Raw genomic sequence first — 25,044 nt, forward strand, 5'->3', positions numbered from 1 at the left:
GTTTGAAAATTGTTAGTTACTGATTGCGTGTGTTAGAGACAGAATTTCTTGTGTTGCTCTGTGCTGTTTTTGTTTTAATCTCTGCACTTGTGATTTTCCAGGGGGGGCCACAGAGTATCCTTATTCTACTGTCAAGACTGCATGTAAACCCCATTTTAATCGGGCAGTCTGGAAGATCTTTCGTTCAACTAGACGCCATTTATGTTTACACATCTGTAGCATTTAAACATTGCAGGATTGTTTAAATGCAATGTTTAAATGCATTTAGCATTTAATGCATTTATGTTTATGTTTAGATGCATAAACTATGCATATATTCATGTTTAAATGCATAAACATTGCACAACCACCTCAGTTCATGGTCTTCAACATAAATAATTGGGGTTTTTGACCTGGAGCAAACAAACTAACAGTGGAGGAATTAAAGGGAACCACAGAACATCTCTTCATTTTTGTCAGGTAATAGATAACAGGATAACTTTATTAACAGATAAATAAATAAGTGGCTGAGGGTCGTAGTCATTAACGGCGACCAGCAAACCAGCTTCCCCACTTACTCCCCTGATACCATTTGAGAAGCTGATGCCCAGCCACCCGGGAGTGCTGTCCTTTTGCAGCAGGAGGTGGGAAAGTGGAGAGAACAAGCAGCAAGTAGAACAGAGCGCATGAGGGAAGAAGGCAGCATGAGGAACCCCGGTAGGCAAGTCAGATGCATTAAAAAAATGTTTGACTGAGACATGGAAAAATGCAAAAGCAAGAGCTGACAGAGGCATCCAGCAAGAGAGGTAAATGGGAACAGACAGATTTCCCAGTACAGGAGGCCATTAAAGCATCCTGGTCAGGAGATGTGGAGGAGGAAGATGAGGCGGCACATATCTGGAACAGGCCTGGCATCCAATGAGGGTCATAGGATGGAGGTATGACAGAGGGAAAGGCATCACATATGGGTTAACCTGTCGTGCTTACAGACCCAGGTAGCTGGGACACAGGGGCACAGATAGCATGGAGGGATTAGAGAAGCCCACACTTGGAGAGCATGGGGTACACGCAGAATTGCTGGCATGGGAACACCATGGTCAGCTGAAGGAGCATCTTCTGTGGCCCTGGGAGAAGTTCTTGCCCTGTCTTCCCACATCTTCATTGTTTGATACATACCAGAGGCAGCATATGCAGTGGGACTGCATCAGCAGTGCGCTTCATAAGACAGCAATAAAATTTCCTCAGGAAATACATTGTGCATCTGTTATTTTCAATGTATAAGGTGGGAGAAACACCCAAAGGTAATTTGCTGGCTTAATCCCCACTCATACTTTAAATTTGGAAGCTCAAATTTTTTTTCAGGCTTTGCAGCCATTGAGCAGAGGTTGTAAAGCTCTGCTTTCAGTGGGGAAACTGATCAACTTGAAAACTAAAAATTGTCTCTGTCTGACACTGTCTTACTAATTCTGCAGTGTGTATTGCCTTTTTGTCCCTTTTCTGCTATTGATTTCCTAGTATGGGGTAGTTGTGCTATGTTTTTGAATGCATGCGTATGTCTAATTGGACATTTGTCATGAAACATAAAAATCACACACACACACATTAAGCATATGGAAGCCTTGTTAAGAAGGATTTATTCTCTCTGTGGCTATATACAAACATTTTACATACTTGAATCAGAATGAATCATGAGGTTAAAAATAGATCAGTAAAATCTTCATATTTATTTTCTTAATTTTAAACTCTGTGGAGGTGTAAGGAAGCGTTTAAAGTTTTCTTACTTTTATCTTTTTTCTCTGATACCAGGAGTAAACAGGGAGGGCTCTTTCCTTTTAATGAAAACAGGAGATTCTCAAGACTTGAAGTGAAATCCCTAGAATAGGCGACAGCATTTTCCTGCTTCCTTCCCATGTTGTTCCTGCCAGGAGTCCTCAGCTGCAGCCCCCAACCCTCCTGCATCCCCCTTCAGCCCACCCACTGTCCTTTCCCTTGGCTCTTCTGCCCCTTGGATGGTCATTGGTGTGCTCGGATGGGCTACAGCTGCTCCAGCTTACTTTGGCCCCAAGGTCACTGCCACTAGGTGTAAACGTGGGTGTTAAATCCCTGTCCTGGAACCTGAGGACTGTGCCTGTTTGTTATGTGCATCTCACTTAATCTCACTCCTCATTCCTCTTTCAGCAGCAGAAGGGATGGCTGGTGAGGTTGGGATGGTGTCCAGATCTAGCCCACACTGTTTGTCACTGTAATATTGAGGTCAGGCCCTCTTTCTTCTCCGGGGAGCGTAGGAGATCTGGACACTCCAGGGAATGCCTAATTGAATAGCTGCAGATGGAAACGCCACCTATAGCGACTGCAAAGAGCTGCTGCTTGCTGCTGTTGCTGCCAGAGCACACCTTTGCTTTGCAAACGCAGGAATTGCTGAGCTGCAAAGGTGAGCTAAGGAAAGTAATGGAATGTGGGGAAATTACTTAAAATCACCATAGTCACTGTCATCTGTAGAAAATGGTTTTCTGCCTTTCCAGTACTCCAAAACAGCAATGCCATTTTTGCTCATATGAGAAAGAAATCGAGACATTTTTAACCTGGAAAGGGAAAGTCTACGAACATCAGTGACTTCTAACAGTGTGGAGGGACTTGATATATGGCACCCTATCTCAGAATCATTTTACCCCTTTTGAACTCATAGTGATATATGTTTTGATAAAGCATTTTTTTTTCAGTTTGCTTCCAAATAGAACTAAAAAAGTATTTTGGAAATTTGTATGCAGGGACCTTTCTAAAGGCCTAACATTTAAAATCTTCCATGTGTGTATGCATACGTCTAAGAGAAATTTCTATGCATTGGTGTAGGAATGAGTCACAATTTACAACACATTTGCTTGCTTTCTGCACTCCAAGTTCACTCTCACTTGCATAGTTACAAAGCTTTTGCTGTATTTAGTCCTAGATAAGATTCATAGGGCCACACAGACTGGCAGTACAATCCTTATCAGTGGTTTTCATAGCCGGCCGGACTCGGGTTGGTCCAGGCTGGAGGGGAAGCTGTGAAGGGCCCAGCCTGGGCTGGGCACGGGGGCCAAGACCGTGACCTCTGGGTGAGGGGCACCCTCCGGGTGATGGTGCTGGGGTGATGCTGCGGAGTGGGGCTGGCCGCTCCCCTGGGAAGCCAGAGAGCCCTTGCCTTCCGCGTGCAGCCCCGCCGCAGCGGGGTTTTGGCACTCGGTGTCAGTGGGTAGCCAGCGCGCAGCGGTGGAAATGACACATGTCTAGCAGAAAGGGAAAAAGGTGTTTGTCAAAGGAAGGCCAGCAGCTGGACAACTGCAGCTGGGTGGCTCTGCCTTTGTTAGAAATAGTGCCGGCGAGTCAGCCAGGCCTTTGGCTCAGCCCCTCGGAGCCTTTGTACCTACCTGTCAATATACTTTCCCGTATTTTAGGGAGCGGCTACACAGCATTTTTAGGAGCCATGGCTTTTCTTTAGGAATGGGACTGTTTGGCTTGCTGATGCTTTTCATCTGGAGTATGAAGTGCTGTTTTGATGACTGATGGGGTTTTTCCCCTTGCTGGGTCTGGAAGTTGGTGCAGAAGTGAGTGGCACAGATGCTTTGGAGAATAGTCTAGGCTGTAAAGAAGAATTCACATAATAATCCCTGTTGAGAAAGTTGCTATTCATTGATGTCAGATGGTAAGTCATTTAAATTACTCCATCCTCATATATTTCTATAGCTATTTACCTGTATTTCCAAACTACATTCAGATTAAATTGATGCTTTTTACAGAGCTATCATATGGTTAATCATAGCTGAATTTAATAGTTACTAGCATTGCATATTTGATTGAAAAGAAGTAGTTGCTTTCAAACTGGTTTCACCCTGAGAAATAGAAGCATTACTTCTGATATTATTGTTTGTGAACAGTTCTGTTGCTTGCGCTCTTCCTATCAGAGAAAGGTAAGAAATTAAATTAGACAAGTAATTATAGTTACAGGTAAGATTTTAGTGTTGGTTTATATTTTCAATTTCTCCCTTTAAACAGAATTTGTGGATATAAATCATGGTGAAGAATGTTTGAATTGAAAGGAAAGAGACCAATAAATACAAATGTGGAGCAGCAGGATGTGGTGAAGGCTAATTGTGGGGTTTTTTCTCTCTCTGCTTTAACTAGTGAAAACTTGCTTCTTGAATTTAGCTTGAATTCAGATTATTTCTCAGTTGCTACATCCTCTAATTGCTCACCTATTCACATTGTTTTAGAGCCAACAGAAACTGAATGTTGCTCCTATGTATTCACTTCGTGTAGATGTAATTTTCTGTTCAGGGCACCCGTAATGGAGAACATAAAATTTCAGTGATTCACTGGGTGACTGAAGCTGTTAGTACTTCCCAGGGATGGCACAAGAAACGAAATCTCAATTAAAAGTGACTTTCCCTTACAAAGTAAAGCCTTTGAATCAGAGCCTACCTCTGAGCTTTTTGTCTGCCAAGTGGGTGGGGGTAATTCAGTTGAGAAAATGCAGTCAAGATGTGAAAAAAAAGTGCCTGGGGGTATGCAAGACCTGTTTCCAATGATGCACGGATGTTAGCAACATGCTGAGCTTTAAGATCTCAGAGCACAGTAAGGCAGAATATGCTCTTCTCACTCTCTGGAAATTAAATTAGGTGTCAAACCGAAGGGCTATAGGAAAATAAAATCTGAAAATGTTTGGTTTTCAGTTGGAACTTTTATGTGACTTACAGTGTTTTTTGTGTGTGAAAGCTTGCAAAAATATGGTTCTTTCTGGGCAGTGAAGTGAGGAGTTGTCATGTTTTTAGTGTCAGTGCCTTTTATATAAGCAAATTGTAGCTTTGACTCAAAAGCTGTTCAATTATAATGGCTAGTTTCCAAAATAATTGCAGGCTATGCTTCAGCAAAGTGAATTCTAAAAATTTTTAAAAGTATAAAGTATGCTTTTCTAAGTATATAGTTCTTTACAGTATATACACTTTATATTAGATGGTATAGAGTCAAGCTTAAGATTCTTAATTTTTAGAATTATGTGTAGAACAGGACCAAATTATTTTAGAAGTTCCAGTAGAGACTCTTTTTCCAGCTAAATAAGCAGGTTTTCACAAGTGTAATCATCTCACGTATTGTGGTATTTTAATAGTACACAAGAATTTAAATGGAAAGAAAAAAAACATCTGGACTGTTCCTTCAGTGGTGATAAACACAGAATGCATCCCCATTGAGAAGTACTGAAAATATATTTTCAAAGTCCTTACACTTTCAGAAGACTCAGGGAGAGCAATGTTGATGAAAATGGAACTTGAGTCATTCTGGTTGGTGAAAAGTTGGCTGTTTGCATCCCTCCCAGTATCAGTGGGAACTGCTGCACCCTAAAGGGACTGAAGTAAATGTATGTGTCTCTGAACAGAGAAAGGAGGCAAAGTAAATGAAAAGGAAATACAATATACTAGCGCTATACATTTGGTTTAAATGAATTTGAAAGATACCACTTGAACATTGTATGAAGATACATCACTGTGGCCAGAGGATTATATATCTCTAAGTGCAGATTGTCTCTTTTAAGAGAAAATAATAAAAAATTCAACTGGGCTTTATTTTCTTTTCTTCATAAAATATGAAGACCATCTTTTTTTAATACTTTCAATTTTCTTCCTCTTCTAGTCTGTTGTAAGTAGGCAGTATTCTTGATCTCAGCCATTCAAGATTAGCTTAGGCTTCTTGAATAATGAGAATTCTTCTTTAAGCAATTCTCCTTGATACATTTTTGGTGTCTTTTTATGCCAGGTGGGGGTTTTTCAGTATTTGAAATATGCTGAAACTGTATTTTCATGCATTATAAAATCAAGAGGGTTAAAAATCCCTGCTTTCTTCTCCTGATCTCAATTTCCATTAAAAAAAAAAAAAAAAAAAAAAAAAGAAATATTGTGTCCACATAACTTCATGTGTTTGTAGAGGGGCAAGGAAATGCCAGCTGTCATAAATTCTTAGGTTGAAGATCTTCCAAGTGAGCTAGCACTAACTCCCAGGCAGCTGAGTTTTTTTGAAGGACATGTCTTGTAGACCTAATAATTTGGCCTCTAGGTTATTTAAGGTGTTCTTCTCTGGACTCAATTGATTCAGATGTTTTTTGAAATGCAGTGTCAGCAATAAGTCTCATAGCCAGCTGATGAAGGTCTTGCAATGCTAAGGAGAGCAAAAGATTTATTTTATGTGTCATCTGTTAGTAAATCTTTACATAATGGTTGCTTTTCTATGACAGCAAGGAAGAACTTTACTCATGGTCAGCCTGCATCCTGCAGATCCTTTTGTGACAACTGCCGCAGGGCCAGCTGTCTCCCATCTCCTGCTCATCCTCCTAACTTATTTCTTCCCAAGTGAAGTATTTTGCAACAGTATGTCCTTTTTGCATACTGCCTCTTGTTTGTCTTAGCCCATTTCTCTAATTTCCATATCCATCTGTGTATCTAACCATGCTCTCCAATATGCCTGCAGCTCCTTCTAGTTCTGTGCAATCTAAAAACTCAGAGATCAGGTTGCATCACCCACAGCAGAAGCTAGCCTGCGACACGGTCCTCTCTTACTCATGATTTTCAGCGCTTTCTGTTGGCCTCTGCAGGCTCAGGCACTTCTTTCAGGTTGCTGCGGAGCATCGTGATCTGGAGAGGGTGGTTACTGGCCCTGGAAGAGCCTCAAAATGGATGTCTTGATCACAACTCTCCAAATGTGAGCAGTCCCTAAATGAGTACGCTGCAAAAATATTGAATAGTGTCAAAATGTCTTGATGCATATTTCCGATTTGATGAGGAACCAATGATAAATACTCTTTGATATGGTTTCCCTGTCATGCACTGGCATTTTCATGTAGACCGGTCTCCTCATGAATAACGAATATACCATGTGTGGCAGCATGAGGAACCATATGAAAATGGAGATATATCTAATCTCCTTCCTTCTTATTTGTAAGGTATATCATTGTACTGTTGAACAAAAATTAGCTTCATTTGACAATAATTTACGTTGTTTCTCACAAAAGCACATGACCTTGATATCTTTACGTGCTTACAAATAGTGTGTGTGATTCTTTGTTCCTGAGCATTTTTTCCTGTAACTCTAGGTCAGACTGAAAGGTCAGTGGGTCCCCTGTGAAACCTGCTTTTGGCTCGTAAGGATGAGCTTATGCTTGCCTTTTTTCTGTCTTCTGCAACATTAACCACCTGTATTGTTGTGCCTGGATCTATGCTCCTGGCCTCACCAGACTAGCGTGCCAGAAAGATTCCGGTGTCAGTGGCTAAGGCGGCTGGAGGGCAGAGGTTGTGTGGGGCAGGGGGGCAGCATGGGGCAGGATGGTGGCGTTGGGCAGGGGGGCGGCATGGGGCAGGGAGGCGGTGTGGGACAGGGAGGCGGTGTGGGACAGGGAGGCGGCGTGGGACAGGGAGGCGGCGTGGGACAGGGAGGCGGCGTGGGACAGGGAGGCGGTGTGGGGCAGCCCTGTGAAGGGCCGGTGAGCCTGCGGGGACCCAGACCACACAGGTGACCTCTCTGAGGGTGGGTAAGGCTCAGGTTCTCTCCCTGTTTCACACCCAGGCTGCAGCTGCCATGACCACCTCTAGCCACTTTCTCCTACTTACATACCAGAGACACACTTAATGGCCTGTGGGGTTTGTGTCTCAGGAGCATTTGGGTAGCCTGGTCTTTCTGCTTACCAGTGGGTTCTGCTTTGTGTGATACTATTCAGAAATAATCCTTACTCAACCTGCTTTATACCTGATGTAGTCATTTATAGTAGGTGTTCAACAGTACCAGACCTTTTGTTATTTTCCCCTTATTAATGCCCAAAAACTCTCAACAGGGCTTTCTGCTCTGCCTTTCCAGGGTCTGAGACAAGCGTAGGTTCCCTTTGAAATACAAATGCAGGCCTCTCCCTTGCTTATCATTCCCAAACAAGCCCTACCTTTTCTATGGTAGTATTTCAGTTGTGTGAATTCTCAGCAAGTTTCTGTTAGGCCAGTTAAATCTCATCTTTTATTATGCATTAAGACTTCCAGTTCCTCCTGTTTTATTCCTCACAGCTCTTTTATTAGCAGACAGGCTTTTAATACATTTGCCAGACTGAGCTGCTATTTGTTGCTGTCCCTCTGGTGACCTTACAGTGAACCCCGGTATCTCTTTTTCCTCTTTCACAGTTTGTGCTCTTTTTTCCCCTCTTTTCCATCATTTCCCTGCGTTTTGACCATTGTCTGCATTGTTTTAGTCAGGAGGGGACAATTCAGTTCACTTTGTTGTTTTCTGTCTGTCTTCACTAGATGGATAACAGCAGGATAGCAGGGAATCTGTAGTGGAGCCATTATCCTGTGGTCAAAGATGTCCAAGTGCTCTTGGCAGTATCCTCTGCACAGCCTCTGCATCCAGCCCCAACACACCTGTGCACATGTATGCACACACATCCATGTGTGCCCCTCTTCTCTGCCTGGTCTTTTACACTGGTTTGGTAGGATCTAAGGTGATGCTTAGTGAGCCCCTGTGCCCTCTCCCTTAGCTCAATTATTGTCCAGTTTTGTCCCACTTTCCCTAGGAATCCATGGTTTTGTTTCTTTGCATTTCCTGCTCCATTTTTTTGAACAAAGAGAAGTTTCTTGCCTTTCCTGAGAGAGGCCGGAACTATGGGTGAAGGGAGGTCACTAAGGTGCCTAAAGACCCAGAGAGGAGCAGGAGTGCTTCCCACTTGTGCTGGAGGTGCCTGGGCTGCTGATGAATTGAAAGGCAAGCAACAGGCAAGGGAAGAGGCTCAAGACCCTAACAAAGGGAAACAAACTTCTAAATATATTTTTTTGAAACTGTAGGAGAAAAATCCTGCATACCTAATGGCTTAGATGTCTTAAAAGAGGGTTCGTAATTTCCTTGAAAATGTCATGGCCACCTCCTCCTCTTGACTGATTCTTCCTCCTTCCTTTGAAAGACCACACAGTTCAGTGCAGTGTACACATATTTCAGGGCCGCTATGCCACTTACTCACCTAACTGCTAGGACTTTGCTATGTTGAACTGACTACTAAATTGCCCCAGAATAACTGATTAGCCCACACACCTTTTGCTTGCAACAATTCCTACACATTAGCCATGGCTTCCATTAGTACGTACCATCATTTAATGGCATATTCTGCATCTGGTACTGTAACTTATCCAGTTAGTTTCAGACTCTGGTTCAAACTCAGAAAAAGAGATTTGCAGCCTTCCTGTATTCTTAAAGATGTCTAGGTGTAAATGCAAATCAGTGTGGTAAATTTAAGGGTATTAAAATGAAGACATTTTCTTAATTACTTTATAAGGACTTCGTTAAGATACTTAGTAAGACCTCAGAAGTCCATGAACCACAATTTGAAAACTACAGCTTCCGAAAAAATGTATTAGGAATTAATGGTGGATTCACAGTGTTTGTTACCTGCATTGCTGCTAGTAAGTAAGAGGGCGGCATCTACTATCTATTTAAGCAGTTAGCATTAGCAGTAGAGGTTTCAAAAGCAATTTGTTTACTCCACTGATACTGATAGAGAAAGGATTTCAGGAGCTAGATTGTTCTAAATGTTTCATTTCTCTTTCTCCCTTTTCACCATATTGGCATATAGTTTTCGATATGGGGAGGTAACGTGAAATCCAAAGGTTGTGAGAGCCTGAAATGAAGAGAGAGAAAACTACCACTATGATTCTTATAAATGTAGATTACTGTAGCTGTAGTTGAATACTCCGTGATTCTTCATCTTCAGTACTGTATCAGCAAATTATGACCATGGGTTACTATGATATAGTGTCTGCCACTTCTGTAATTATCATGAATGTAATTTTACATGGAAAATACAATTGAAATACGACTGCCTGTCACTGTGTTACCTTCCAGAAAGATCACAGTGCTGATAAAGGTCTGCAGATTACTATAATGCTTTTAGTTCTAAGATACCAAGTTGCCTTGCGAAAAGACTTGACTTCAAAAATATTTGATAGTTCAGTTTCTTGTGAAACTCTGCGTTTCGCATGCACTTTGTAGTACAGAAGTATTACTTTCCAGAAAACACTCCCACGTCTTTGCATAGTTTGGGACTTTATTACAGAGCATTTCCCCTTCCCAGTTAGGAGAATAAGTGTCATCTTACAGCTGTGTATTTTCTGTGGTCATTGCTGTAATGTTCTTAACAGGTTTATTTCTGTTATGCTTCATTGTATAAAAGGTGTCTAGCAAAACAGATCATTTCCTAAGATATCTTTGCTTTCTTAGAGTCATGGAGCATGTGATGTGCAGCCTGGGCTGGTGCATGATTATTTACAGCTAGAAGAGTACAGCTTGGTCCAGTCAGCAGTGCCCTGGACCGCGACTCAGGAAGACCTTGATTTCCTTTTTGGCTCGATTACTTATTTGCTGTGTTTCCCAGTGCAAATAATTTTATCCTCATGCATCTTCACCCTCTATTTCTGACTCGGATGGAGAGTGAAAATGCCCTTAATGTATATGCAGTGTTTAGTACAATAAGGAAAATCTTCTTTAGGTGAGGTGTCCAGATGCTTCTGTAATAAACACTGAATACATGCTAAATACTAAATAATACTTGAAGAAGTAACAAAACATGTTCAGAAACTGGAACATCGTAAAAGATATATTTGGGCAAACACCTGTCAGGAAAATTTTCATAATGATCCCACTACCTGTCATTTCCTGGTCCTGAATTTATTCCTGCATTATTTATTTCTAGAGTTTCCAGAACGTTTTGTGTAAGACAAAAGCTTCTATTTTACCTCATACGTTCCTCTGACTTTGGTAACTCTAACAACATTGTAACTTATTATTACTGCAAGAGTTATAATATCTTTTGTTGTAGAGAGCTGGCACGGTGGCAGTTCAGGCAGGAAGAGCAAGTCGCTTAGAAAAGAGAGAGCTCCCTTTCACAGTTGCCACGGTAATTGTCAGCTATGATGAAGTCCAAGCACTGATGATTTTAGATTTAGAGTGTTTTTTAACGCAGAAGATAGTCATACGAAGGAAAAAAGCTCTTTTCAGAATCTGTCTTTATTGCTTTATATCCATGTCAACCTTCATTTTCTGGGTTTTGTGCAAATTTGATTAGTTTTCAGATATTTTAAAGCAAGCATAAGCAGCTAATGCAGGGAGGCTGCAGAAAGGGAGCACTGGGATTTCAGGGGAGACCTTGTCTCTGTTCAGTGCAACACAGAAAACAGGCTGGCTTTCCCTGGTCCCAACTGGATTATGGAGAAAGGAAGCTTCTTGCTGCTCCTTTCCAGAAACTGCTCCTGTTCCAGGGGAAGTAAGCAGGAGATTTACAATTGGCATTGTACCTTTTGCAGTGTGCAAACCAAGAATTTACTAGGAATGGGTTTAAGCCCTTCTGGCAGGGAAATAAGGTACTTAAAGTATAAGTTGCCGACTTCATCCGTCTTTCACCATTTGTGCTTGAGGGGAGGGACTGTTTTCCTACCAGTGGAGTTTTTAGCTACAGTTACTGCACCTTCACAGTTGCAACAAAACTCACTCCTTTTTTGTGGTAAGGCATTCAGTGTGGAAAGGGTATGTATATGTTTTCTCTCTTTTCACCCTCTGATATAAAATACTACTGCAAAAAATATTCCAAACTTTTCCAAAGGACTTTTGCTGCAGAAAGCACTAGTACAAAGAGTTCTTTGTTTGACAGGAGTATCCAAACCTGTGGTAAACTCTTGCTCATTTTTCCCCCCTCCCCAGACAGGTGCCATGAAGCTCTTTGACATTTGTAGAGCAGATGGGATGCCATTTTACTGTTGTATCTAAATGACAGAACCTTACTAACTCTCTCCATGCACCCTGCCTCAGAAAATGTGGACTGGTGGAGTCTCAGAGAGCGCTTTTTCCTCACCAGCAGCTTAACTCACTCACTGCTGGGTGAATAACTTGAGAGAGATAACTTGCTAACTGGCCTATGAAGCCTCTTCGAAATTCATAACCCAGGGAAATTATTTCTTGCTGATGAATTTGCCATTTTGGCTGTTTTTTCACTTGCTGTTGACTTGGCTACCATACATTGTATTACGTATATCTGCAGCCACAGATGTTATCATGGGCATATATTTTAGTGTAAAGAGCAGTGTTGTCTGCCTATGCAGTCACATAATGACATATGTAATTGAATATGTGTAGAACACATGAAGATGTCTGTGAAATACTATTTCTGGGATGCATGAATGTCTCTCCACGCCTCCTCCCTTTTTCAGGCTCCCAAAGGAGGGGTTTTGTGAATGTCCAGTTTTGGGATTTCAGACATGGTGAGGGTCTGATTTCCAAAAGGCTGGTGCCTATGAAGGTCTCAGAGAAGAATGTAACTGTCCCAATGATTTCTGCTAATCTTGCCATGCCACCATCATACTAAGTTCTTGCACATACATCTGTCACATATGAAAAACACAGAATAACTGTTTTGAGTGTAACTTCTGCTAAAGGCTGTACAATCCTTGTCGGGTCTGATTTACACAAGAAAGCTACATATGCAATGTGCTTCATCATTTGAATCCCAATAGACACGTATGTTTCCCCAGAAATTACTTCTTTGAAGAAAGCTGGCAATGATCTCACTTTTTGAAAGGTAGCTAGACTGTATTTTATGGTGAATGCCATTGGATATGACCAAGAAGGGCAGGAATACCCAAACAAATATTTAATGCATTTCATTTGGGGTATAAATGATCTAACAAACCCCTTGCCCTCGAGCAGCTGTAATTGTTAGGATTATTCTTATGAAGTGGATGGAGTTTGAGATTCTTGGCTCCCTTGTGCAGCAGCCTGTCCCTCTGGCAACTGTCATCCTCAGTTGTATCAGTTACATGCTGCCACAGCCACTCAAACATCTTGTACAAATGTTAATATTAAAAGCAGGCCAGGTGGTAGGAAACTCTGGGATAGAACTTCAGGTCACTACCAAAATCACAGGATTTACAAATAACCTGTGCAAAAATTCTCCCGTTCTCCAGGTTTCAATAGTGGTTTCTGTGGCACTGGCATACAAAGCATTTAAATGCCCTTTGTGGTGTCCTTGGTACCTGCAAGCTCTAATTCTAACTTGTGGCATTGTATGTTGCCCTTTTGGCATGAATTCCATTCAGATATCCTTTTTGAATAAATACTGACTGCTGTACGGAGGACTTTGACAGTCTGGTTTTAAAGAATTAAAACACAAAAAAGTATTAAAAAAAAATACTGGAAAGATTTTTAAGACATTATTTAGCCAACCCCAAGCCCCAGTGCAGAATCATTTGTACCAAAATAATTGGATATTGGGAAGCTTTCAAGAACAGGTTAGACAGTGATGAAGGCACTACACTGACTGCAGGCAATCAATTCCACCGCTTTTATGAACCTTGCAGTTAGAAAGCTTTTTCTAGTGTTTAACCCCAAATCACCCCTGCTGCAATTAAACCTGTTCATTCTTGCCCTATCCCCAGAAGATAAAGAATTTTATTTTTCTTAGTGAAGAAAAGCTTTTACATATTTTAAAATTCTTATCCTATTCTCTGGCAATCTTCTTTTGTCTTAGATAATGCATCGTCACACTTTCAATCTCTGCACATAAACATCTCATTCGTGTAGTTGCCTGCTACATTTCTTCCCATTAGTCAATGTCTGTCTTGAGATCTAGGGCATGTTGGTAAGCAGTGTATAGATTACTACATCTTGCATGTGGTTGTGTATCCTACTGGTTGTACTGGGTATGTCCTACTATGAAACTTGCTGCTCTGCACTAAGATGACTTGTTTGATTCATGTTCAGTAGTTATTTTCAAGCTCTCTGAGCTTTCTGTCATCTGTAAATTCAGTGCGCTTATTCTCTATTCCACCAGCGAAACTGTTAATTAAAATATTGAACAGATCCCTGCAAAACTCCACTCAATATATTCTTTCATTTTGGCCGCCAACCACTGAAAACTAATCTCTGAAAGTGTTTTTTTCAACCAGTTGTGTACCACTTTATAATGGTATCAGCTGACTGTGTTGAATAAGGTGGAAACCTTATTAAATTCAGTATGTATTCCATCTGCTGCTACTTCTTATCCAGTAGCAATTATCCTCCAAGGAAGGAAATTAGATTGATTTGACACAATTGGTTCTTGAAAAATCTATTTGGCTGTTTTAAACTCTTACAGGATGATAGGGTGGAAAAATAAATGTTATATACTTTCTGTGTATCTTTCCAGCCCCATGCTCGCACTCCCTTAGCCTTCTTGAACTCTCCTCTCTACAAGTCCTCATTTGTAATTACCATGGTGCAGGAGTGAGAACAAGGGATGGAGGCAGCTGTTATTATTACTGCCAAAACCTTTGTATCTTAAAGCCAAGCCTGGGCATTCTTGGATGAACTTGTTTGAAACTACCAGGCACACTAAGTAGCCTCTAATACTGTTTAGCCCTTTGACACTGACATGAATTGTCTGTCATATGGGGAGCCTGTTACAGTCATTTCTCATACATCCATATAAAATCAATTCAGCTATTTAACCTCTTTTACCTAAATATATATATACACACACACTCCTTCGGGAAATAGCTAAAATATTTTAAATTTTTTTATCCCTTGCCAAAACCTTTGGCTGCATTTGAACTTGTTAGAGACCAGGATAATATCGTGCATGTTTGGGGGTGCCATGAACAGCTAGGTCCTGTGAGTTCCTTTCTGGTTGCAGATAAACATGAGCATTAGCTGGACAAGTACAGGCAATAGAAGGCATAAGTTTAACTCGTGTTTGATACACTGAAAGCTGCTTTAAGTAACTACCCAAGAGAACAATTGTATTTCCTTTCTAACATTAGAAGTGCATGTCTGTTAGTATCATGTTACCTGGAAAATGCTAAGAGATAAAAGGGTATCACGACATTTGGAGTATGCTTTTAGGAGGTAAGGAATCTGTCTTTCTGACAAGTCAAAACACAGTCTTTTCTTAGCTCTGTCTGCTCATTCTGTTCACATATACAAATATAATACTTACCAAATTATAATAAACAATAAATATAATAATTATATTTATCTCCAGGAGTTTTGAATTTTATAAAAACTGAAAGCTGGTGAGTAATGAAAATCATCTAATTGAGGCCTAATACCTTTCTGGCATCTTACCGCATGCTTATGTATTCCCTAAATGCCACATGTGTAACCATGAGGAACCTAAGGGCCACATAGGCTTTTCACACTTAGGCAATTGCCCAGATAGCATACCCCTTAGAATTATCCATTAAAAACACACAAAAATAATTCATGTAGCTGCAAGCCACATGAAATGAAGCCATGGATTGTATCTAGCCCAGAGCCTTGTGGGCTCACCACTTACCCCTGCTGCTGCCTCCTCAGTGGTGGAGATGGCAGATGATATAAAGTGATTCCGGAAGGTCACCTGCCTTGCCCCCAAGATACAGAGTTACTGCTGCTATTTATCATATTCCCCTCATATTTTTGCATATAAATATAGCAAATCTATTTCGTTCCTTTTAGTCCACTTTCACATATTTTGTCCTCAGTGACATAGTGATGACTTCTGAAATGACCAGAGCCTCATTTGTATACACAAATAATGTCATCGTTTTAGGAGCCAATATTTCAGGGCTTAAAAACACATCCATTTATCTCATTGCCCTGAGTTACACCCTCTTGAGCTTTCTTCAGCAATCTGACTTTCCCCTTGGTGTTTACACACCCTTCATGCTTTCAGATAATCACTGCATCCTTTCCAGTCCCTTTAACCTTCATCTAGCTAAGCAACAGTTGTTTGTTTAAATTTGTTCTCATAAATCACATCTTCCCACAGAAGTCAAAAGGAATGGCTGATGTACTTCTGGGATCAAGTGCATGAGTAACTTTCAAAAACCCAGATCTCAATTACTTTTTATTAGGCATATGTTGCTACAGGATACACTTGTACTGAAGAAGTGTATTTGGCCATTTTCAAAATTGCCTAATTATTAAATCCTTGCAAATGAAGACTCTTTTTTTCTAAGAACTAGACATACCAGCCTACTCTACATATACTTAAACAAGATGACTTCCTTGTAAAACTTCATCAACATGGAGCCAACGCAGTTAGCTCATTGCCCTTGGGGGCTGTTGTATCATCATTGATGCAGTTGGTTGAGTTGTGGAGGGTAAATTCTTCCCACTCACGCCACCACAGTCACAATAATCCTTCTGTTCACTAACTTCCCAAAATATTTATTGAGAGAATAGCTTGCAGGTATGTTTTCAGCAATGCTTAAGCCTGTTTTCACTTGTCTCTCTTGCTTGCCTTTTTCTTTTTTTTTTTTTCTTTAATAAATTACATTTTGGGAGTAGGTTGGCCAGTGCTTAAAAGCTGGAGTTTCAGACAGACAGCTTCTCCTCACTTTAATTACTTTGACAGGCACTTCTGCTTTCCAGCTGAGTTTGCCCTAACTGGAAGCAGCTGCTCTTTGGAATTACTCCCCCTCCTCACTGTGTTACAGAAGTAGTGTCTAGTGCCCCTTTAATGAATTTATGGACGTAAAATGCACAGTTCCAGGTCTTCAGGTGCGCCTGGCTGCAAAGCAATGTTTCTCTTCTTTCTCTATTACTTAATGAAGTTTTATGAAGTGAAACATGTCATTAGCAATATAGGGAGAATGAAATGTACAGATTGGATATGATTCTCCACTTCCTTGTTAACTCTTGTAAGTGTAGAGCAGGCTTTAATATATTTTCCCATGCCAATTTGAAACTGATTTGAGAAAATCTTGAATGATTGTACAGCTTGCAGGGTAGTAGTGAAGAGTAAGGTTTCTCCAGAAGAGCACAGGCTCTGTGAATCAAGCTCATGCCTGTGTTTACAGCCACAGCTGAAATGAACACTTGTCATCTTGACTACATTGCCCCCATCTTGCGAATGCTCCTGACTTCATCACAAGCTTGATGATTTATTTAACATCCTGCCACCTGGAGCCAAGTGATGTAAAAAATCTCAATTTGCTGCTGTTTTTTTAATAGTGGAAATGTAAATTCTGGCTTTTATTTTCCAATGGAAGTATGAAAATGTGACCTAAGTGCACCCTGATGACTCAGACAATTGAAGATGAAGCACTCCAAAAGTCTTGCTTTAAAAATTCCATTATATTTAAATGCAAGTGTAATTTTCAGGTGCCTGACATCTGTGAGTTTTGAACACTTATCATTACAGCAGAAATTGCAACACCACGTGTAACACAACTGCTTGCCTACTGCTTGCTAGTCAACTGCTGTTTGTTTTTCCATAAATTATATCTTAATGTACGTGTCTGGGCTCGCTGGGTGGTGCACGGGTCAGCTAACCCAGGGGCACAACTCTGAGAGGGGGTAGGACATGTGTTTTGGTTCGATCTGGTACTCCAGGGAGTGAGCAGGAAGTGTTTAAAAGGAAGGTAGGGCAGCTGTTTAGAAAGTAAGAGAAGGCTGGGTGCTCTGTATCCATCAAAGCCTGCTGATGAAAGCTGTTTCCAGGGATGGAGGCGAGAGGAGAAGCTCTGGCAACAGAGCAGGAGTCATCTCAGTAGAAACTGATCTGAAAGAAGAGGTTGAAGCCAGTAATTTTTTTTCAAGTGGTTGCAGTAGGGAAAATTGACCCTGGGCTGACATGATCTGCAAGCAAACATCAAATAACCACATCTGATCTATTACCGTCACCTGTGGCTAGCTGAGATCATCAGGCAGGATTCTTTGCTTGGCTTCTGCATTAAGCAGACCCACCTACTCCTTCACTAATAATACAACTATGTGATCTGGGACACAGGCTTAAGAAGTGCAGGGTCTGAGCTTGGTACTGAATCCTTGTGGGACTGAAAGTTAGGCTTTGGTAGGGTCTGTTTGTTGCTTGTTCAGAAGGGTGGTGTATTAACTTTTAAAGAAACAGTTGAGGAAATAATCTGTGTTCTGGTATGTTTTTGGACAATATTTAATTGGCAAATTGGGGAGCGAGTGTTAGGTGGAGTGTGGAGGAAATGGCTTTTGGGTGGAAGTGGTCTGTTCTGGAAGAGAAGCTAAGCAATTCTTCCTTTCTTGTTTTCTTGCAAGTCTCTACCACTGGCATGTTTGCGTCATGTATTTTGCTGTATGTAATATTTTGCTAAGGGCAGCTCTGTATAATTTCTTATCTCTTTGTTGATAGCAAGCAGATGACTTTTTTTAAGATCTGCATTTCCATTGCTTTTGCAGTCACAATTAATGAAAGATCTTGGGTTTCTTTTCCCAGAAAGTGTTAGTTTTAGGAAAGTTATTTTCCCTTTCAAAGGGAGACGCAATAAACATCTTTTTCTGAGGTATATCCATTCTTACTTCAAAAATCTGAGCTGGTCACAAAGTGAGTAGTAATAACAGTCAGTCACACTCACAACAGTGTGAGCTTGGCCACCTCTCTTGGTGCTCCTCCCACCTTACTATAGTCAACTTAGTATGACATTTATGTCAGCGCTGAGCATCTCTGAAATACACAGCTATCACACGCTACTAAGTTGTACCTTATTTTTGGGTGGTTTTATGATGTGCTTTGGGATGAGATCATCAGACTCCTTTTCATTAGTAATTTACTAGGACTTTCAACAAAGGAATCAAAGGACGCCGCACTTGGGAAAAGGAGAGGGTGAAGTCCTATTCCCAGTTCTGAGGCTTGCTTTTTGCCTTTTCACTTCCCCAGTTCTAGAATTATTTGGGATAAGAGCAGCTAAAAGACACTGAGCTAAATAGTTCTGTCTCTGTGGATTTTGTAAGTCTCTTACAAAAAAGATTTGTATGCATCCTTTCTAGCAGATGCTTACAAAAAAAAAAATAGAAAATTGACCGAGCTGTGAGTGACAGTGTAGAGGCTGCCCCTAGACATCCCAAAGGATGCTGAACTGTCTGAAAAATTAAGGCTTATAAAACTTTTTATGAGTTTTGTGTGCTGCAGAAAACGAATAGAAAATGAATGCTAACTAAACGCTGACAGGAGCAAAGTATCACAGCTGGCTTTGCTGTGCAGCTAGAGAAGAGGGGATGCTGAGTTTGGGTGAAGGAGGCAGAAGTAAGTAAGGTGAAGAGGGTTTGTAAAATGTGGAAACTGTCTGGACAGTGCCTGATGTTGTGGGAGACACGGATTTCTGATCTGCGAGTGGTTTTGGAGTGGCATGCTGTGCACCCAAGCAGGATCGTGGCTGTGGTGTCCCTAGGGATGTGTGGTCCTCACCAGTCACACTCTGGCTGCCGGAGCCCCTCCGCTGGCTGAGCTAGTGCTGCTGTCTCCCAGTTAAGAAACCCGGTGCTGCGCTCCACGGTGGGGAGGGGAACTGGGCAGGATATTAGAGGCCTTTGTGGAGCACATCTGTGGGCAGGAAGGGAGGATACAAATCTTTCCTTTCTCCTTATGAGTCAAAATGTCTCCTTCCAGAAGAGCTGTGACACTCAGTGTGTTTAGATTTCTTTCCCTTATATGATTTGTCATGCAAAATCACAGTCACCAATTTCAACTGAAGCCTGCTTAGCAGTATTTGTATGTCTACTGATCGTGGTGCTAGCCCAAAGTATTTAGACTACTGGAATGATTTTCCTGGGCATGTGTATCTCACTCCTTATCCTTTAATCTAGTAGCATAATGATATCTAGCAGAATGATGGATCGGGTGTAATGCGGAGAGCTCAGACTTTTATCAGAATAAAGCAATTCATTGTTCCTAACTGTTTTCTCCTGATAGAATTAAACAGACTTAACTCCATCTGGTTCGTGTTGGGCATATTAGTGTACTGCTGTGATGTGATACCCTAGTCACAAGGCTGGCAATAAGACTGGGAGCTGACAGCTAAGCCTCTAAAAGAATAAATAATGATTTCTGACTGTACAGCAAAGAGTGTATGGTCTAAATACTGTCTATTTTAAAACCAGTGGATAAGTATTGTTTGCACTGCTTTCAAAATCAGGAATACCTTCTGTAGTTATCTATGTGGCAGAGGGTACCAAAATGAGAACATTTTAGGAACATGTAGCACTTTGATGTGCAAATGCACATGATAGAGCCAGTGCTCTTTTATAGTTTATGCTTGTATGTACTAATAGTGTCTGAGAAGGAGCATCAGCCTATTTGGCAGAAAGAGCTGATGTTCCCCATCCTGCCCCACACTAGAGGCTTTCTGGAGCAATCACTGGCATTTCTGCTTTCTGCTGGAGAGCAGCTACTAGCTCCTTTGGCTGATATGGGTGATGCAGAGGTTCCCACTCTGAGGGACCCCGCTACCAGAAATAATAATTGTACTTAAATAATTCTTAAGGAAAACACTTTAAAAATGAAGTAACACATGAGATTTAAAAGACATTATGTTTTAGAAGGACTTTTTTTTTAAAAAAAAAAAAAGGTAGTGAGGACAATGATCCAAGGTGGATCGTGACAAGTTGATGGGGTGGAGCTTGCAGCTGGGAAGGATTGCAGTTCCAATCAAGGGCTGTGATGTGAAACTGCGTATTTCAGTTTGATGACCCCCACCAAGGGGAAGGAGGGAGAGAGCTGAAAGGAGATACAATCACTGCTAATAGTGTGTTACATTGTTATTTGCTTGTGCTAAGAGTTTTAGAGCTTTTGTGGGTCCCTTGTTGGGGCTAACTGGAATTTTTATTTCTCCCTTCCCCTGCACCCTCGGTGCATACAATGGCTTGCTTATTTATTTCTCTGAAGCTTTGATGTTCCGATTTAGACTTGATATACTGGGCAGGGTGCTTGTTAGCGATGTTGAGAAACCTCATGCGTTTTGTTCATGCATGCAGAGTTAATTGCTAGGCCTCTGAGCAGGAAGCCATTTCCCTCAGGTCATCTATCAGGAACCCATGATGTTTGGTGTCCATTACACCGTGGGACATGATCCACTTTCTAAGGCAACCCGATCTCTCCTAGTCTCGTGCAAGTAGTTTAAAACTGATATCAAAGTGCTCGGTGGTGTTTGTGGTATAGATTTCTTGGATTAAATGCCTTTTAAAAGGTTGCCAGCCATTGTGATAGCCTGTTTCTGATGGTGCATGTCATCTTTTCCATTTATTCTGGTGCATATTTCAATTTTTTGCTATTAAATGCTTTGTCAAAACTATCATATCACTTTTGTGTGACACTGTGGTGAGATGATACATGCTACTTTGGGACAGAAAGATTGTCATCTTTTATCTTAATGATCATAGGTTTGCATTTCAGGTTTGTGTTTTTCACAGAGAAAGAGTTTGGCCTGGTGAAGGCAATCTCCCTAAACCCTCAGTAAAGAGAGGAGGATGAGGTTTTCTATGGCCACCTTAACCTGGAGCTGGGATCCTGCTCAGAGTATCCCTCTAGAAAAAAAGCCTGTCTGTCTCAAATACAGAAGAGTACTTTCCAGGTTGGTTAATCTTGCTTGATGTGTAGATGTGGGAAACTTACTAACTGCACGCCCACGTGTAGCTGATGGTGTGATAGGAAGATACACTCACATGCATCTGGCATCTGAGCGAAACTAGATTCACCACATGTGTTGATCATTTCCATCCCCTGTGTAGGGATTTGCAGGAGAACAACCACCACAGGGAGCTTTGTAGCTGCTTTGTGGTGGGACTTTCCGTCCAGAGTGTACTGAGAGGTGTACGCGAGAGCAGCTGTGAGCCCATGCACTGTGGGTGCGAGACACCAGGGAATCGTGTCAGGATTGCTTCCCTGCTGCCTAGTGCTGCCCTGCAGTGCGCAGTGACCATTTTCCAAGTTTTCCAAATGTTAAGTGTTTGGTCAGACCCTCCTGTGAGATGTCCCAAAAATTTTAGAAAATTGACCAGATCTGTTTCTTCCCAGTAGCATACAGAGGTCCAGCACAACGTGCTTCTAGATCATGGTCTCTTGAGTTATGGTCTAGACAGCTACAGAAAAAAATTCAAACAAACTGTTTTCTAACTTGCTAAATTTCAATTACTTTTAATTCTGTAGTAGCAGTTGTACCCAAACCAAATACTGCAGTCATAACTTCAAAACTGTTCTTGTTTTGAACATCTACTTGTTCTAAAACTTCCCTACTCCTGTTGCAGCTGGCTTTTGTGAAATGCTCTTGCGATTTATTACTGCAGGACATTGGCATCATTAAAATAGAGGAACTGCTGTGATATCTGGGAGCTGGGTCTATTTCAGAGAAAGAGAGCAGGGACTATTTTAGCATATCATTGAATGTCTTGAAAATAGCATCTTGTGAATGTCTGAAGATGAATAGATACTGTAATTTCAAGACCATAGAAGATGATAGCTATTGTAAACTGCCATGGATTTGTTGCAATTCTCTCATGTCAATTTGTTTCTTAAAGCAACTGCTCCTGGAGTCAATGACTTCGCAAGGTTTTGTGGGTTTTTTTTTTTTCCTAACCTCCCCTTTTTAAAGTCAAAGGCTTTGTGTTTCAGATTAAATTTAAAGTCAGCTGGCTGAGGGGAAGGCTGCCACAGCCATGCATCACGCTCCTCTGAAAGTTGCTGCCCCATAAAAAGGATGACATCATGACTCAGGAAGCAGCTTTTGGACCACCACAATTTATAATCTAGCTTCTGTTACCTGTTGAAAAGTGCAGATATTCAGGACCTGCTTCTCCAAGTAGTGTAGTCATCGTTGCACAGGGGCAATGACCTCCATCGGCAGGGAGGGGCAGGGCAAGTGGGAGTGCTGCCCATTGCACCTATTTGATCTTAATCTACTGCTGCCCGAGTCAGAACAATGAGGGGGGGGTTAGAATTTGTGCTGCAGAGTCATCGAGGTTTTTTTAAAGATACGCCTCCAAACTACAAAAAAGACAATGTACAGAAGACTGTGGACAAGAAGAGCCCAGAATACAAGAAGAGCCCAGAATACTTAAATCACGAGATCAACAGTGTGCCTTGTTCAGATATTTTGAAAGTAGGTTGACATTGCTGTCCTAAGTGGTGCAATGTGGATTTCAGAGGGTCACTGAGTAAATTACCCCCGACTAATTAAACCAGTTTTGAGTTACGCAAGCTGTCGCGGAGTACCAGAAGACTTCACTGGCACACCTTTATCCTCATACTTCATAGGCTTATAGTCGCGTACAATTTAAAAGTAAATTAGTAAAGATTTTATACCTGGTTTGGGCCTTTCATAATTTCTCATCACTCGTTAATAATTGTGATGCATTATATAGTGTGTATCCTACATGTGCATTCTAAAGAAGGGCCAGTAGAAACTGTGTATATTTCCACACCATCAGTGTTTTCTTTGCCACATTCCCACAGCATGATTCTCTTTAGTTTTTCCATCTGTGTCCCCCACCTCCTTTTCTCTGTTCTGCTTGTGCTATTCGCAAGAGCTGCAGTAACCCAGTGCTTAGAAAGGTCTCATCCATTTCTTTGCATACCAGTTGCTGAGAAAGGAAGCATTTTCAGCATCTTTTCTCTCTGGTGCTAGCCTACAAAGTAAAATAACCAATCTTGGGACAATCTCCTGCTTTGAGGACAGAGAGCATTGCTAGGAACATGGAGAGAAGATGAGGAGCGCAGTCACCCCGCTTCTGCTCTATGATTTCTACAGAAACTATTTTTAGCCCAGTTAGCAAATGGTTATCATTTGTTGCTCCAGCCCTCCCAGGCTGCTGGTGCCATGCAATCGGTTGGAGTCTGGTCAGCTGTGGGGAGTCGGGAGCCCCTGAGGCTGAACAGGGGGGACAGCGGGGGTGGTGGAGCACAGGTGCCTGGCCCTGGCTTGTGTTTGGGTGGTGTGAGGCACATAACACCCAGCCTGGCAGCAAGGGGGGCTGGTGGGGTGCTGGACAAGCTACTGCCGCTCCAAGATGTCAGCTCTTAAAATGATTGGCCAGTGCATGACAGCTGCGTATTGTTAAATACATCACTTCTTACCCCCACCCTGTGCAGACAGGTGCTTCTGAGAAACAACACCTTCAAACAGCAGCTTTTCAAGATGCAGCTAACGCTTCAGAGCTCAGGGATGAGCACCAGGAGCGAAGGACTTTCTTGCTGCCGGGTCCAGCAGCAGCGAGGTGGAGGGCAGGCCTTTGGGTGCCTCCTGCACCAAAGTGGATGAAGGACATCCACTGCTCGGCTGCTGTTACTTGACGTACCTTCCCCGACAGGCGTGCCCGTGTGTGCGGGCACCGTTGTTTCCCGTAAGGATGCAGGAGCACCCCTACTGCTGCCTGTAATTAGTGATTATTTAATTTCATGGGGTGGGGGGCTTGTAATGGGAATCGGGAGGCATAGATGGGGGCAGCGCTTCCCGAGGAGAGCTCTGCCTTTTGTGGGGTGGCCGGTGGCAGATATCCCCTCGGGAGAGCGGTGCGGTCCCGGTACTTGCACCAGGAACAGAACCTGCCGGGCGCCTCTCCCCGCGCCGCCCGTGTCGGGGGGCGGCGCAGGCCGTACCCCGAGCAACCTGCCCGCGGCCTTAAGGAGCCGCCGTCGCCTTTGCCGCCGGAGCTCCCGGCCCCCACGTGAGGCGGGGGCAGCCCGGTCAGCAGCGACCCGTCCCGCGGCCCCGGGTGTCGGGGCGGGGGAGGCGACCGGGACCCCGCCGGGGCGGTGCCGGGGCCCTTTGTTGCCGCCCCGGGGCGGCCACGTGCGCCGGGCGAGTCCACGGGCAGGCGGGGGGCGCGGGGCAGGCCGGCGGCGGGGGGGAGGGGCTTTGCCGCCAGCCGGGTGGGCTCCCCCGCCGCGCCGCAGTGGCACCGCCGGCCGCGCCGTCGCCGGGCCGAAAGTTTGCGGGGCGGCGGCGGGACGGCCCGCGGTGTCCCGGGGCGGGCCGGGGCAGGGGAGGCATGGCGCGGCGGGGCGGGCCGGCGGCGGCGGGCAGCCGTCGGTGAGCCGGAGGCCGGGCCGGGGCATGGAGGGCGAGCGGGCGGCCGGCCCCGCCGCCCCGGCGGAGAGCGGCACGTCGGAGGTGTTCGCCCAGCTGTGGGCTGACGTGATGGGCATCCTGGTGAGTGGGGCCGGGAGCGGGGGGGCGACCCGCCGTGGGACGGGGCGGGCTGCGGAGCGCTGCGTCCCCCCGGCGCGGGGGCTGCGGGCGGCAGAGCCCTCGCCGCGTCCCC

At 43.0% G+C, this 25,044-nt stretch overlaps 1 protein-coding gene across 8 annotated transcripts in view; it reads left to right on the forward strand.

The window, feature by feature from the left end:
* The window catches only part of LOC102047883 (SAM and SH3 domain-containing protein 1), a 570,321-nt gene that overhangs the window by 418,830 nt on the left and 126,447 nt on the right, over window positions 1-25,044 (forward strand). For 2 of the 8 annotated variants that reach the window (XM_055713589.1, XM_055713590.1), the window contains exon 1: window positions 24,677-24,932. The exons of the other annotated variants lie outside the window; for them this stretch is intronic. In XM_055713589.1, the coding sequence (XP_055569564.1) occupies window positions 24,837-24,932 (96 nt within the window). In that variant the 5' untranslated portion in view covers window positions 24,677-24,836. Of the gene's footprint in view, window positions 1-24,676; window positions 24,933-25,044 lie in introns of those variants that run through there. 8 annotated transcript variants of the gene reach the window in all.

The sequence above is a fragment of the Falco cherrug genome, chromosome 6, assembly GCF_023634085.1.
Source record: "Falco cherrug isolate bFalChe1 chromosome 6, bFalChe1.pri, whole genome shotgun sequence".
Classification (NCBI taxonomy): domain Eukaryota; kingdom Metazoa; phylum Chordata; class Aves; order Falconiformes; family Falconidae; genus Falco; species Falco cherrug.